Source organism: Catharus ustulatus, chromosome 18 (genome assembly GCF_009819885.2).
Source record: "Catharus ustulatus isolate bCatUst1 chromosome 18, bCatUst1.pri.v2, whole genome shotgun sequence".
Classification (NCBI taxonomy): Eukaryota; Metazoa; Chordata; class Aves; order Passeriformes; family Turdidae; genus Catharus; species Catharus ustulatus.
In genome coordinates this window covers 10,692,141-10,708,532 of record NC_046238.1, presented here as the reverse complement: position 1 = coordinate 10,708,532, position 16,392 = coordinate 10,692,141, and the positions used below count along the sequence as shown (strand labels likewise).

The 16,392-nt window shown below is 49.9% G+C and overlaps 1 protein-coding gene across 1 annotated transcript; it reads right to left on the bottom strand.

Annotated features, from left to right (window-relative positions):
• Positions 1–142: 142 nt before the first annotated feature.
• On the bottom strand, positions 143–12,245 carry MLEC (malectin). Its single transcript, XM_033075864.2, has 5 exons — positions 12,039–12,245; positions 8,589–8,767; positions 7,111–7,287; positions 6,941–6,998; positions 143–5,785 (listed from the first exon to the last, which is right to left on the bottom strand). The coding sequence occupies exons 1-5, from the start codon at positions 12,226–12,228 to the stop codon at positions 5,556–5,558; spliced, it is 834 nt and encodes a 277-aa protein (XP_032931755.1). The 5' UTR covers positions 12,229–12,245; the 3' UTR covers positions 143–5,555.
• Between the last annotated feature and the right edge of the window lie 4,147 nt (positions 12,246–16,392).

Below are 16,392 nucleotides of genomic sequence, written 5' to 3'. Positions count from 1 at the left end.
AGATCACCGGGGCTGTACCGGAGGCAGCAGCACAATGTTACCCGGCAGTCAGCCAGGCTCAGCCTCCCTCGCCTCCCTGGGTGTAAACCAGAGGGGGCTCCTCTGCCCCCACCACCAGAAAAGAGGGACCATCTCATCCAAGTGACAATATAGGGTTTTTTTATTTTCCTTTAGCACACTGCTGGTTAAACTGCCAGACAGTAGATTTCAGAACATTCCCTCAACCAAACATCCTGGGAAAATTAAAAAATAAAATTGCTACCGTGTACCAAAAATAAAATAACCCACCCCCATGCCCATCTCCCCCAAACTAGTCCCTGCAAAGCTGATGCAATCAGAAATAGGTATCTGTGCTTTTCACCTAGGGCCCAAGCTTGCTGCAAAACAAACTAAAAAATGTCACTGCAAGTTGTTTTAACACAAAGCAATGGGCAGTAAAATAAAAAATCCTCCTCGAAAACCCTTTGTACTGGTGACACATACAGATGGAGATTTCTCCCCACATTGATTCAGCCTTTACAGACAACTTAGACCTGCAGCTTTAAGTAGTTTGTGGTGTGTCCTTAATGCCAGTGGCACTTTCACACAGAAACAGTCAGGCACTATGGAGCGGTGGGACCACATGCCAGTGCTGACTGCTGCTACTCCAAGGGGAACCAAACAGTACCCCCACCTCTCATCTTCCTGGCTGTGCCTCCTGGCATGGAGCACAGATCTGCCTCTGCTCTCATAGGCTCCAGGGCTGCTTTACCAACCCAGCTGCTTCTCAAGTGGGAAAGCACTGAAAAACCCCCAAGGAAACCACAAAAAATTCAAGCCCCCACTTGCCAGCCAGTTTGCAGCCACTGTTTCACAGTTTCTAGGAGGGTTGAAAGCACTTGTTCTGCTGATATTTATTTTTTTAAATAAAGCACTTTTTGGGAAAAAAATATCAAAATCTATCAATAACCTGCAGTAGCATCCTACCAATCAGACTGGGGACAGCATCGTCACATCCCTCCCCACCCTCATCTTCCCCTCAATCTCCAAAAATAGTATTTAATATACAGCAATAAACTCTGAGCAAGCCAGAGTCCCGGAAGACATGGACCTGCTTTCACCTCTCCCATCCATCCCAGCACCTTTCAATGCTACAATACTCCTGGATCAAATCCATTTGGATCCAAGGTGAATGCATGTGCCCCAGACCCGCTGGGCAGCACAAAGCAGGGGTGCAGCACAGGAGGCCCATCCCTGTGATCACATTTCCGAGCCTTCACAGCTCCAGCCTGGTGTGTTTGCGCCACTCAGAATACTTGTGTGAGCCTATTTGGGACCAGCCGGTGGAGACAGACTGGTGGAACCAGGCCGACGTTAAAATAGCATCCTTGAATTGTATTAGGCTTTGGCATTTGTTGTGGAGATGCAGAAGTGCCAGTAGGCAAATTAGCTCCGTGCTGGCCCAGTTCCCATTTCCCTTGGATTCTCAGCAAGAATATTTCCCTCCCACCATACGTGCAAGAAGCAGACGGATCTCTCCTACATTTGAGCACCAAACAGCCTGAAACTCTTGGTACTTTGCAGCTGCTCAGAGTCTGTCTCACATCAAGAGCTGAAGCTGCTCTCATGGCCCTCTCTCTTCCTGCTGATTATCAGCAACAGGCTTGCTCAGCCCAGAGTTCCTGTAGCAAGACACTTCCCTGGCTGTTGCAATTCGTTTCAACTTGAAGGCCAAGGGACAAGGCACAGGTCCCTGCTCTGCTCAGACCTAAGCAGCACGGGGCAAGCCCTCAGTGAGTAAAGCAGAGGTGCAGGACCCCCCAAGACCCACTCTCCACCCAGCTGTAAGTGCCATACAACTACCACGACCCAGCGTGACTCACTCAGCTCTGAACTGCACAGACGCCCAGGCACCAGACTGTCTGGAAGCTCTCCATCCTGCCTTCAGAAGATTTCTGGGGGAGACCAGACCTGAAGGAGTTCTTCCAGTTCTTCTATCCCCCTGCTAGACTTTTTGTCCATTGACTTCAAGGGCTGAAAATAAAGATTACAGCTCGCAGTTCTCTACTTCAGCTGTGACCTCCAGAGCTGGCATCTGGGGACAGGGAGGCAGTCCCCATCTGAGCTCAAGGGCAGGGAATGCCTGTCCCTTGAAGAAAAAGAAAAAACTCAGAAGCTCCTTAAAAGAAAGAAGCTCCTTCAAATAGACTTTTATTCAAAGCCTGAGACAAAGGCACCAAAAAGAGAAGGGAATTCATTTGGCTTTCTGTTCACTGCCACCTGGGACACTGAAAAGGGTCAGAGATGTTTAGTCACACACACAGAAGATTTCAATAGCCTGGCTTAAAAGAGGGGCTGATGGGACAATTAAAATAAGCTTTGAAATCACTATGCTGAGGCTGGATCCAGGCCTGAAACATCATAGACAGTGATTTTCTTTTTATTAAGTGGAAGCTTTATTAAAATTGCCATATCTACCTCTCTCTACATGAATCAAGCCAAGGTCTGTTCTGACCCAGCTCCCCATATTGCTGCACTCCATGTATCTGCTGCTGACAGAGGAATCAGCACAAACAGGCTTGTCTCTGACCTGTCTCAGTTAAACAATGTCTTGGATATTCCCTCAAACACCCATTCTGGAAAGCTACAGCCAGCCCAAACTTTTTCTTTCCCTGGTCAGAACCAGATACCTCATTACACCCCTGAATCTGGCTTGCAGATACTAGACAGATGGCAAAGGAAGCTGGAATACTCCATTCCCAGCAAGGTGCTGACTGGCCATCCCCCACCATCCTCGGTGCTCCCACATGCTTTGTTTGAAGGCTCCTTCCAAAGCAAACCTGTCAGGAGGGATGGACCAGGAAGGAAATTGCTCATAGGACCTTAACAGGGTCAGGAACCCTCCCAGAAACCAGCTTTGTAGTGAGAGAGATGCATAAAACCAGAGCCAAAAAACTAAAGTCATGGAAGATTAATTGTTTCTCCTCCATATTCTTATTTAAATAAGACAAATTCATTTGAACTGAGCAACTGGAACAAAGTAGATCACACCCTGTACAGCTCTGCCTTGGGGCAGCTGATGGCACCAAATGGGTGCCCTGGTTGCTAGGAGAGACCAGGACAAACTATCCTGGAAAATTGTCTCCAACTTCTGCACATCTAAACACACACCCTTTCTCCCATGGTAGGCAGGGTGCTGAGATTACTGGGTGAGCCACAAGAAGGCGAGTGATTCCTTGCTTCAAGGATACTCAAATAAAATGTACCCTAAAAGGCCAGGAGGAGAGCAGCTCCTTAGAGAGACGCCTGCTTTCCACCCCAGGTTCTTTGCTTAGCAAATCAGCAGTTCATGGTTCTCAAAACTGATAAAAATCTAAATGTCTCTTCAATCCAGTTAGAGCAATCCCAAAAATGCTGGAAAATCCCTGCAGGCACTGTCACTGAACAAATCAGAGCTCATATTTAATAATAGTTTTAAAACTATCACGATTTTAACAGCAGCTAGAAGATGAAGCAGACAACTTCAAGCTTACCACCTTTCATTCTAACATTTGTTCTTCAAGATCTGCCCTCTCTAAAGCCTATATTCTCCTTTAACTGGGGCAGGGACTCCCTTCTGTACCAAACTACCCCTTGTGTAGCTGGAGAGAAGATAATTAAGGTCCTGTTTGTTTTTCAGCTCACAGATACAGAATTAGGGTCAGGCCTGTAGCAGTGATATGACAGAAAGGCAAGGTTCAGTGGCACTGCTGCAGAGAGCAGCATTTTGTCACCTCCTCCAGCTTCCACTCTGGAGCCCCTGAGCTGACAGCTCCTATCACAGCTTGAAGGTTAAGAGGAAGTGAAGGCTTATGCCATCTGGGCCCAGCAGAACAGAAAAGGCTACTCCTCCAGCTACCTTGTCAGAAACTTATAGTTCTGCTGACCTTGCTCAGCTCCAAGAACAGCTGAGCCACTGCAGGGGATCCAACCCAGGAACAATTGCTAGGAAAATGCAGGCCCAGAGAGGCAGAGCAGCATGGAGGTCACTGCACAGTGGCACTGCTCTGGGGAAAGACAGAACACTTCTGAGGACAACAAAGAGAGCATGAGGTAAAGCGTTCTGTGAGCCCAGAGCTCAGCAGCAGCAAAGCTGATCTGCAAGAACCCAGCCTTGCCTGGAATAGATCCTGCTCCAACACAGAACATCCCCTTCTTGGTCAACCAGAAATGTTCAACATGCTGGAGGCTAAGATTGTGAGAAGGCAGTTCCTCAGGGCCTGCAGCTCTGGACCAGAAGGTGCAGCAGTGGCTTTCACTCTGTTCAGCCTCTGCCACGCAGGCACAGGCTCTGCATGTGGAAGCAGAAGCTTCTTGTAGAAATATCCCTAGGGGAAGCAGAGGACCTTGTCTCCAGTGCATTGCTCACTTCCAGATCTCTGGATGGCAACAAACCACCTTGTTCTGCTGGACTGAAATGTTGGACATCTACAGGGCCTGGATATGCAAAAGGCCAAATTCATTCACTGCAAACACTGACCAGTTCCACTTTTCACTGCCACAGGCAGGGTTGGTCCCTACAGAGGGAATGAGAAACCATAGGGAGCATCCATCAGGTTGCTCTGCCCTATGGCACAGGTTGTTTAGAGTCACAGAGAAGGGAGATCACCATTAGGAAGGTTAAGGAACAAGTCCTGAACCTCCTCTCTAGTTCACCTGATTCTCAGCTTCTTCCAAAGAGGTCACTTACTAGGAAAGGCAAAACAAGGAACTGGGCTTAAAACAAAACCTTTGAAAATAAAAGGATATTAAAGGAAACAAAAGCCATAATCAATACAGAAAACAAGTGCATCTGATCAGACGTCAACGTCAGCCTCTCGCAGGCTACAGCAGAATCCCTCTGCGATGGAACAAACAATTGCCAGACTAGGACAGTCTCTTCCAGCTGGTGCAGCAAATCAGGCCAGATAAATCCCTCTGCTCCTGGCACAGCTGGCAGTCTTAGGAGGGGACTGTCTCCACGGAGGCTGGTCTGAAGCCTTGGTATCTTCACGCAGGCGAGTACCATACATCGTGTTGCACACACTCAGGGAGATGCTGAGCCAGGCTCTGTCCTCTGCAGTCGTTTGACACCCAACAGCACCACAACATTTCCACACTCCTGGACAAAATGCGTACCCCAGCCTTGTTTTAACAATTGCTTTCCTGCTTAAGGAACTGCATTCCACCCAGTAAAGGCAGAGATCCCACAGCACATGGCTTTCTCCCAGCGTGGGACATGGCCCAGGACTGGTAGCATCAGCTTTCACTGGCCCAATACACACCCAGCCAGGACTCAGTTCACTCTTGGATGCCCCAGGGAGAATCAGAGGCTACATGGTGCGAAGGGGAAGGCGAGGGCCTTGCTGCTTGCTGGCAGGGGGAAGGTAAGCTCCCTCTTACCTGGACCTGCTATTCATTGCTATTCATTCCAAATGAATCATCTCTCTCTTTTTTTTTCCTTAAATTATAAACAATATGGAGAAATAGAAAGCAACCATATTTGGTCCAACTCCTTCCCTCCCAGCCCCTGGGCTGATGCACTGTGGGGCTTGCTCTCACAATCGGCAGAGGCAGAAGAGGGTAGGAATGAAGACACCAAAGGCCACCAATATAGGAAACATGAGGCTGCTGTTGTCCGAGGCATAGGGGTTTGGTGTGCGTGGGCCTGACTGAACCCGGTTCTTATTTGCCTGTTTTTTGACACTGGAACCATCATCATAGTCATCTTCATCATCCTCTTCTTCTTTTTTCTCCAGACCTGGGTGTGGCTGCAGCTTTGGAACATCTGTTGAACAAGACAAAAGGTTACAAGCAGGCAGGATGTAAATTGGGAGATCACTCGAGACACTTCCTCCCCCTCTCCCTGATCCAACACAAACATCAGCAGGAGGGCATCTGAGACCCCATCAACCCAGAAGAGAGGAATATCTTCTACCACAGAGGATCATACCACTATTTCTTTTCTCTACAAGAAAAGAACATCCAAGGATCTAGTCTGCAGAAAAACCACATCCTTCCACACCCTCAATGTGACACATGGACAAGTCAATGCACAAAAGCACACTTAGAGCACACACTCAGATACTGCACCTGCTCAGTAAGATCTAGTCAAGAACAAGCACCAGCTGCCTGCAGGACCAGCAGATACAGGTGCAATCAGGAATGGGAACAACCCTTTCCATAAACAATCCTGCTCCACATCACTGCACCCCTCAAAGCCAGAGCTGTGAGAGCAGCATTGGTCAAGCCCCACTCAAATCCAGCCTTATGAGCCTGGGGCTTGAGCTGCAGGTGCCACCTGGCCACAAGGTTCTTACCAAATCTTCAGCAGCACTTGACCATGCTTGACCATCTCACAGTAAGTTAAATTGATGTTATAGCCAGAGAGGAATCCTAAACCCTCCTAGTTCAGGAGCTAGAGGGGCTTCAATTCCAGCTCACTTATAAAGAGGGAAAGAACAACGACTTTTCCAGCACTCCCCAGAGCTATCCAGGGGAACTGGTATCTGGGAGAAAACACTGCCTTGTCCTCAAGCTGAGAAGGCAAAACAAAGCTCCAAGTAAGAAATACTTAAGCACTAGCTAAAGAAACTGTAAATTATTTGTCTGCAGGGTTGCAGCTGACATTCAAGGCCAGAGGGTATTTATCTGTATAGCTATAAGCTGAGACTAACCAGATATGTTTCCTTCTCCTCTACCCCATACAGAGGAAATTCCAAAACAAATTGATTTTTCTCACTCCAAAATGACACAAGCTTTGTGACTTAGAGGAGAATGAGGACACTACACACCTACTTCACAACTGCATTTTGTGGAAACTCAATGAAAGAGAAACAATTTTGGCAGATGTGGGTCAGCAAGAGCTATGATCTCATAGTCTGAGAAGCAACAGGCTGCTCTCCAAGGGGGAAGAGCCTTCTGGCTCAGAAACTGTGCTTACCTTCCACTGTTCCTTGCAGGATGTACAGGGCACAGATTTTTGGATTGTCATAGTAGCCCTAGAAAAATCAAAGGCAAATCAAAAATCCTCCTCCAGCACACAGCTGCACCACATGACTGCGTAACAAGGTGAAAGGGAAGATCAAGGCTCTGCCCTGAAAAACTTATTACCTTTACAAACTCAATGTGGAGCTTTCCTGTGAACGTTGAAACCTCTCCCTGGACACTCAGTTTTCCCTTTTTGATACTCATGGGAATGATCTCATCGTGAGCTGTGCTGTGTCCAACTCTGTCAAAAATGTCCAAGTCTTTCACCACCACGTGGCCATTCAAGCGAACATCAAATACCTTCAGGGTGGAAGAAATGACAGAGAGTCAGAGCAGATTCAGGCACGTGACAGTTGAAATGGGAACACAACAGGAAAGGTCTCTGCTTTTTTTTATGCACCCAGGACCAGAAACTATTTTAACACACCCTGGCCCACTCCTTTAGGAAGGACTCAGAGCCCAAAAGCAGCCAGGTAAATACATCAAGCATTAACAATGCTTTCAAATACCCTGAAATTTGCCTTCTCCTTTTAAAACAGCACCTACATCTGCTGTTCAGACCTGAGGACAGTACAGTTTTAATCTGGTTTATTCATGCTTCTCTTTCACAACTTTTCTCCTGTCTGAAGACCTGCTCTGTGACACACCACACCCTAGGGAATGAAGCCATTTCTAACTAACAGCCTGCAGCAGAACAAAGAGGAAACAAGCTGGTTGAAGAACACAGGGTTTGAAGGAGGTAGAATGTTTAACTGCTAACCACATCTGTGAATTCAGAGTGAAAGTCCTCCTCAGGGTTGTAATGACTCAAACTTCACGCAGCACCTGGGGAATCCCAGCAGAACCACACGAAGGAAGAAAAACCAAAGATGCCTCAGCCCTTCAGTTTAGTCTGAGGTTGCTTTTTGCATCCATTCTGTAAGCTAGCCCCACCAGTTCTGCTCCCTGAAATACTTCTCTGGCAGGAAGGCAGCACAGTGCTTAAGGAGATCAGCCCTACAGAAGCCGATGGAATCAGAGGAACGCCAGACTAAAACAACTCCTATCCCAGTTTATCACAGGGCTTTGAGTTCTTTTTGCTTCTGTCTCCACTTCTGTACATGAGGGATTTCAAAAGTGAACAAAGATTATTCTTCTCCAAAAAGTAGTTGAATTTAACTCCTCTTTCAGGATCAGACTGAATCACTATCAAGTCTATTACATTTGTAAAAATTGTTTTGAGTAGGCTATTTAACCCAGGCCACCTCCTCTGCTTCAATCTATGCAATATTTCCTCCAGCATAACTATGCTGTCAAGTCAGAAGCAAGTGTTCAAGAAAAAGGAAAAAAACTTCTCAAAGCCAGCACAGCCTAAACAGGATGTAAAACTCTATTGCTAGTTATGTTTAGTTGCACATGTTGCAACTAAAGTTTTCCAGTCCAGCTGTATAGCTGGAATGTGGAAGAGAGCTCTAAAGGTTCAGAGCCTGGGAGAGGTTGGGACCCAAATTAACAATTAGTGTGTTACTCCTTCCTCCAGCATGCAAAGCAGCAGAGACAACCCAAGCACACAGTCTTAGCCAGGAACTCACATCAGAGACACACAACGAGCTATTGCTTACCTTCTGTTGAGATTGTGCAAAATAGACCTCTGCAAACTTCAGCACCAGCACATAGTCACCCTCCTCTTTGATGGGAACTTCATAGCCAAAGGTTTCCTCATTGTAACGCTCCGTCTGGTACAGAATCTGGTCTTCTGCGTTGGACCGCAGGATTGGCAGTTTCATACCATAGTCAGAAGCTGGGTTTCAAGCACAAAAGAGCGAGAGGAAGTGTTACATTCTGAGGAAGAGACATTTTATATATTCTTGAAGCACTGAACTCTGTAAGTGGCATTAGCACTTACAACCTATCAGACTGTTTCCTCTGCTTGCTCTGACCAGGTGGCAGCACTACCAGAGCAGAAGCACAAGAAACCAAAGCCCCAAAATCCAAGAAATATAGGAAAACAGGTCTGGAGACCTGCTGCAGTCTAAGACACAGTAAGCTCACTTGCACCTTTTCAAAAAGAAAAGCCTGTTTCAAAACCATTACACAAAGCCAAAGGACTTGGCCATTGGCTCTTGCTTTAAAGACTGAAAAGACCTAGAATATTTTAACAGTATTTTCAAATTTCAAACTCCAAATACAAAACTAAAACAGTTAGCATAGCACTGACTCGACTCCTTGACACAAGAGATTTGAAGTTACAGTTGACAGCATTGGGTTTTAGAGACTCATCCTACTCAACGAAGAACCTGGGGAATGGCAGAAGGGTGAAAAGGACTGGGCATCTTACAAAGCCTTTTCTTCTCACCACAGCCCCACAATACCTGTCAGCATGAAAACGGGATGAAGGAAGCAAAAAAGACACAGAAGCGTTTCAAGAGCACCAGCAGCTCCATCAGCTGTTCTCAGAGCAGCCCAGCTGAAATGGGTGCTGTGTGCAGCCATCTGAAGAGCCCCCAACTAGAGCCCAAACACCATGTCCAAATAGGAAAATAACCAAAAAAAGGAGAAATTACAAAATGTGCCTCTTTTCAGTGTTTCATCAGCTCTACGGCAGCCCCCAAAAACTGAACCCCACTTGGTATGCTACTGTATCAGGGTTCCTGTATAAATGCAAACAGATGCAATGCCTCCAGAACTGCACATCAAACAATTCCCCAACAAAGCAAGGGCAGGAGGGAAGACTGTGGACATCATCTGTCCAGTGGCACTTCAGACAGAAGTTGATCCAGACGAAGTTCTCCACTGACACCTCTCCCAGCCCCATTTCCATGGGAACAGACACTGCATTGGCCAAGACAAAGCAAGAACTACTAACCCAGCACACGTTGCCAAAGACAGAGCCAATGCAAACGAGTGAAAGGAAATTAATGCCAGTCCTTAGTCTCCTGTTTCACACAGAGCTGCTCAGGCAATCTTCCACTTCTCTTTACCACGCGAATTTGGGCATAAAGACTGAAGACTCTAACCACCAGAAATACAGAGGGTGAAAAGTTTAACGTGTCCTCCCACAGAGGTATTTCTGGCCAGCTATAGATTACAGTGATAGCCAACCAAGGGCTCCACAGAAGTCAGCTCCTATTAAAGGAAAGCCTGCACAGGAAGAAAGTCCTTTAATAGCCAAGAAGGTAACTGGAGAGGAAGACCTGTCACCTGCATGTCAGAGCTCTTTTGACAGAGCTGTGGAAGCAAGATAGATTTTACAGCATGCTGGGTGCTCACTGGGAGTGAGCAGAACACACCAAGCTGTAGCTCAACTATGTTTGGCACCTGCCTATTCTGTAATTGCCATCAGCACAGTCAGTCCTTTAGGGCACAGCAGCTGAACAGAGGCTTGGGAAAAAAAAAAAAAAAAAAAGAAAGGTTTTAAATTGCCCAGAGGAAGTACAGCCCAGAATTACTATCCCTAGGTCATTCCTCCGAGTCAGCCATACATTACAGAGAGGAGCCAAGAGTAAATGAACAATGGTGTAATAAAAAGCCATTGAGAGAAAGGCAGCTGAGAGCTCAAAGGGGTAAAGTCTCCAGTGTGCCTGGCACCACTGGCTGAAGCAGGATTACTGTAACAGCCTGCTGCTCAGAGGAAACACCACGGGCTTTCCACAAAGGAAGTGCATGTCACAATGTGCTTCAAAAAGACCTTCTTTCTCCTCAACTCAAAAATAAATAGTTCAAGTCCACAAGGACATTCAAGTCACACAGGTCAGAGATCTATGAAGGCAAGCTAACCTACAGTGATCAGGGCACCCTGTCCAACAGGAGCAGCAGCCTCCATGGGGCTGAAAAACTCTATTAGAATTTAAATGTGACCTCCACTGTATCCAGTGTGCCCAAAAGGCTCTCTGTTTGAGATGGCACTCATGCAGGGTAAGCAATAGCAGTTCAAGGTGTATAGCACAGGAAAATCCTCACCATCCTACATGCAAACAGCAAAGGTTAGACTCAAAAGTCAACAGAGAGCTCATCTTCTCCACATTCCACCATTTACCTGTAACTGGCAGCAGAGCAGCTCAGCACAGATAGCTTTTCACTGTATTAGTGAATCAACTAAGTTTTGGTACACCAGTTACTAGAACTATGCAAATTTCAAACTGTAGTGGTCTTGGGGGAAGTAGGAAAAGGTAACATACAGGTAACAAAGTTCTCCATCCTGTCCTAAATAGCAGGCTGAAGATTTTACTGACTTGGTAGTTAGAGCAGCCGATGATTTCCCATCTGCCTCTACTTCTGCTCGTGTCCCTGCCCTTGAACACCCAGCCACGACTGGGGCATGGAGCAGAGCAGCCGGCTGTACCTTCCCCTGCCGGGCCCAGCACCGGGGCTCCAGCGAGCAGCCTGCGCTCTTCGCTGTCGAAACCAGAATGCCGCAAGCATCAGCCCACATCGTGCGCGACCCAGATCCGGCTGCAGAGGGCTGGAAAGGCTTGTTCCCTCTGCACCGAGCGCGCTGCGCACTGGGCTGCAAACTGGCGGATCTTGCTGTGGAACACGAGCTCTTCAGTGGAAAACGGGAGAGAAAAAGAGAGCGGCGGGCGCACGCGGCAGGGCTGGCAGCTAGACCGCTCCTGCCCCTTTCCAGCTGAAATCCCACTGCAACCGTCGCGGAGCCACTTCCCCTCTGGCATTACACAACCCCGCAGGCCGAGGACAGGAACACCATCCCGCAGAGCTCATCCCGCCGCCTGTGGGGCCCCAGGCCCGCACTGCCACGGGGACGGGGGATGCGGCCCCAGCTGGGCCGGGCGGGGGGGCGAGGGTGGCCGCGGTCCCGCTGGTGCCGAGTGCCGGCGCTGCCTTCGGGCCACGACCATCCCCGGGTGGCTGGGGGAGAGGAGCCCCCGCCGTCCTGCGGGGAAAGCCACAGACCCTCCGGGACTGCAGCGGGCAGGACGGCACCGGGAGTGTGCGCGTCCCAGACCCCGCAGGCACAGCGAGGCCTCGCAGCCCCAGCGGAGCGGAGCGAGCGGGACCCCGCGGGCTGTCCCGCCGAAACCCGCCGGTCGCGGCGTGTCCCCCGCCCTCACCTCGGCCCACGCGGCCCTCGAGCGGGTCCTTGCGGAAGTGGATGCCGTTCACGTCCACATGGGCATCGCCGCCCGCGTTGACGGCCCAGACGACGCTGTCGGCGATGCCGCCCGCCGCGCCCCGCAGCAGCAGCGGCAGCAGCAGCACGGGCGGCAGCAGCGGCGCCCCGCGCGCACCAGCGCCCACCATGTCGCGCTCCCGGCGCCGCACCCGCCCCTTCCTGCCGCCGACAGGGGGCGGCTTACCCCGCTGCCGGGGCGGGACGAGCGCCGGCCAATCAGCGCGCCGAAGCGAGAATATTAATTACCCACCCGCCTGCCATTAGACGGCCGCGAGCCTGTATCTGCATATTCATGAGGCGGCGGGCCAATGAGCGGCGGCGATGGGCGGGCTGGGCTGAGCGGCGCGGGGACAGCGGCGGGAGCGGCGCGGGGAGCTGGGTCCCTGCGGGCCGGGGTGCCCGGGGCCGCTACCGCCCGCGCGTGTGGAACCGACCCCTCTGGGAAGGAGCGGCGGGGACGGACGAGGCTCCCCAGCGCGGTGTCCGCAGCGGGTACAGCTCGGCGAGCTGGCCAGAGCGCCGGCCGCCGGTGGGCAGAGCCCGCCCCTCCGCGCCGCCAATCGCGGTGCTCCAGCGCGGCGGAACGCGGAGCACGGTGGGGCGACGGCGGGAAGCGCAGACGGAGGGTTGCCGTGGCAACGGGTGGCGCTGCGGCAGCGCGGACCGAAGCGGACCCGGTGTGTTCGGGGGCTGGAAGCGGAGCTGGGGCAGCGGGAGCTCCAGCGCCGTCGGGGATGGCTCCTCGCCACGTCCCGGTAGCTCCGTGCCCGCTGTGCTCTGAACAGCAGCTCCCAAGCCCGGCTCGCTGCCTTGGCAGAATGCGCTGCCATGGAGTAGGGGAATAGGGAACTGCTGCCCGCCCGGTAAGGAGCGAAGCGGCCGGTGGCGGGCCAGCACCGTGCGTACAATAATCTGCCTGAGAAGCAGAGCGGCCAGCGAAGGGGAAGGCAGGGAGGTGACCGTGACACTGCTAGCAGGCTGATTCCTGGCTTGCACTCCATAGGAGAATGTAAAATCCTGTGTTTGTTATCCGGAGGACCTTGGCAAGGTCTTGGGTGCCTGGAGTGAGATATCCCAGATGGAGGTCGAATGAAACTCACTCCGTACACAAAGGGGGAACAAATAACTTAATGTTTGTCCTTTAGTCTGATCACGGTGTTCCTTGAGGCATCAGATATCAGCCAGGCCTCAGGGCTGTGCTCCTGGCACCGGCTGCATTAGAAGTGGCTGCTTCTAAGTACTAGTGATGTTTTATTAAGTCAAGTCCTTTGCAAAGCATTTGCTTCTATAAATAAAGACTTGGTGCTGCACACTGAAAATTAAATGCATTTGTTGCTTTTGTAGTGCACCTGTGGGCCTCTTAGCCAGATACTTCTTGGAGAAGTGAACTGTTTGGTGGAATGTGGAACCACCCACCCCTGCTCCCTAGTCTGCTCTGCCCAAGTTGGAGAGGACCCCAAAACATATTCCTGCTGCTGTGACATCAGTTCTTGGGCTCATGGTATAATTGGGCTAGGACAGACATGGCACTGCTGCACTCCCACACCAGCCTGGCTGCCAGGAAGGGGTTCCTAAAACTACAGGGTGCTTTAGGAAACCACATTCAGATTAGTAGCATGAAATGGGTATGCTTAGCACCTCTCAAGATTCAGCCACCTCATGCTGATTCCTGGCAAATCATCTCAGCATTACAGACCCCAGCCCTGGCAGCAGCATTTGATCCAATCCAGGCTAATCTCCTGTATCCCTGCTGTGTTTGTGAGCTGTTGGGTGTCCCCCAAGTTCTGTTACCAAAGGAGGGCAAGCAGCCATGGCCAGGACAATGCTGTCCAGTTGGTGAGGCCGAGGGCGACCTCATTAGAGCTAATTTATGCTGATTACAAATGACCCTCCTAGTCCTGCACTTTAAACTGTGATGTGTTAATCAGGAACACAACTTTGAAGCACGTAAACACTTTAAGCGTTACCAGGTATCCCCAGGGTGAGCATTTGCTAAAACTAGCTTGGATTATCATTTCCCAAGAATCAGTAGTGCATCACAAAGTAAGAGATTAACTGAGCAGCAGTGAGGAGGGACAGTGGCTGTGCTCATCTGGGGGCAAGAGGAACCCTCGCTGTGGCTCAGCTGGTCACAGCTCCTGGCAGAGGATGGCAGATGCTGTTTGGCCTGTGGTGCCCTACACTGCTGCCCCAAATCAATACTTACTGTCACACCAGCAACTTGATGCCAGTTTGTGGCCCAGATGTCAAAGGCTCCATCCTGTTACTAATCCACTGAGCCATCAGTTAGTCCCTTGATGCAGGCTGGATTTACACCAGTAACCTACAAGTGAAAGGCTCAGGGTCATTTTCTCAATCCCTTGATCTCTCCCTGTCCCCTGGCAGCTGTGCCAAAATGACTGTCTTGGATCTGTCCTGCCTGGTCTACCTACCATCCTGATTGTTCACGAGCAACAAGGGGCACATGTTTAGGGTATTAGCCATTTCCTGATGGAAAATGGGATCAGGATTTAGGATGTCCAAAAAGAGCAGCAAAAATATATGGGGCAGAAGCAGGCCTCATAGCTAATGAGATATCTAAGAAATCAGTGAGAGCCAACCCTACTGCCCCATAGCCCTCCCAAATGGCACAGGGCTACAAGGCTCAGGTCCTCACTAAGGACCAGCTGTGGCCTGCCATGTAGAGCTCCTTGGAAGCCTCCCTGGTACCAAACTGGAGATAAGAGCAAAAGGATTATCTCTGGAATTAGATTGTTTAGATTGGATCTTTAATCTCTGCCCCTGTATAGACAAGAAAATAGTAAAATTCCCTGGGATTATTTGGGTTTGTTGTGAAAGTAAAATCAGGCTAGCAGCAGGAGCTCAAGAGCTTCTGTTGGAAGAAAAAAAAAAAAGAAGGCTTTTGAGACCTACCCTGTCTGACCTGTTCACTGTATCATGGTGAGACCTGGCAGAAAAGAGCTACAGATGATTTGGCAGACTCAGCTTTCCTCAGAAGTAGCTGTGGTTCCAAGATTGCCTCTGCAATGACACAAAGGTGTCCTGCAGCTGGCCTTTGTCTAGCACTCTTGGGATGACAGGCACAGCTCTGCCACACTACAAACACAGGGACCTGCTTAAGCAAAAATGGCCGTAGTTTGCAGGGAAGATGCCCAGCCACCGTGGTGCTGCACTGTGGATCAGTCCAGCCTCTATGTGGTAACAACTTTAAATAAAGACTATCCTGCCATCTGATGCTGTGGGCAAAAGATGTGACTGCTCAGGGAAGGAGCAGGCAGAGGTGGCCACTACGCTTGTGGCCTCTGACTATCCACTGGGTTCCTGCAGGCTGGCTGTGGCACAAGGCACATAGCCTGAGGTGTCCCCAGTGCCCACAGGCAGGCACAGCACTCTGCAGCACACAGGCAGCAGCACAGCTCTCCTGCTCCACATCCACAAGCATTTCCTTCCTCAACAGGCTCCACTGTAAGTGAAGTACAGTTGTGTACCAACACTCCCTTTGGCAGACACAAGCCTGCACACAGCTCCCCCTCCCCAGTATTACCCTAAACACATTTATAACGTACCAGGACTCTAGACTCTGTTCAGTTTATCACCCTCATCTCCAATAACCCTCAACAATACAGCTGCTGAGCCAGTAAATATGGAGATCTGTAAACATCCATTTTCCAATTTCTTGGCTCACACCCACATTTCCAAGATGGGACCAGCTCCATAGATAAACACACACAGTTTGCATGCACCCACTTGCATATAAACTCTTCTGCTGCACTCCAGGTACCTATCTGTGGTCCTCGCTTTGATGTGCACAACACAAACCCTTCCTAGTGCACACACCTGTGCAAACACAAGTAAACACGCACACACACAAAAATATAAGGAGAAACATAATTTTTCCATTACTGGAGCATCAGCCATCACTACAGCTATGCTGGTTGGCACAGCAACAGGAAAGCAGAAGGGAAAATCCTCCTTTGGGACATGGATTTGTGGACCTCAAGAATGTGAAAGAGAACCTTGGAAGTGAAAGATGGAGGAAACAGGAGGCTATTGGTCCTTGACCTCCCAGTTTGAGTAAGGAGGTAATCAAGAGGAAAACAGCTCCCAGCCACACCAAGAAACACACAGTGATGATGGTGCCCTTTGAAGCCAAGCAGAAATTAATTCTGGCAATTTGTGACTGAGCCTTTGCATAGAGAAAGGAGACAACTGTAGGTCTGGTAGAGTAGGGGAAGGGACTGGCAGGTTGGGAGCATCTTGGGGAAAGGAGGATAAGATCTGATGTGTCTGGA

Coding starts and splice junctions, on each gene's coding strand:
- MLEC (XM_033075864.2), bottom strand. CDS start 12,228: ATGGTGGGCGCTGGTGCGCGCGGGGCGCCGCTGCTGCCGCCCGTGCTG. Junction 7,288..8,588: donor TTGCACAATCTCAACAGAAG/GTAAGCAATAGC, acceptor TCCACCCTGAAG/GTATTTGATGTTCGCTTGAA. Junction 5,786..6,940: donor CCTGCAAGGAACAGTGGAAG/GTAAGCACAGTT, acceptor CTTGTTCAACAG/ATGTTCCAAAGCTGCAGCCA.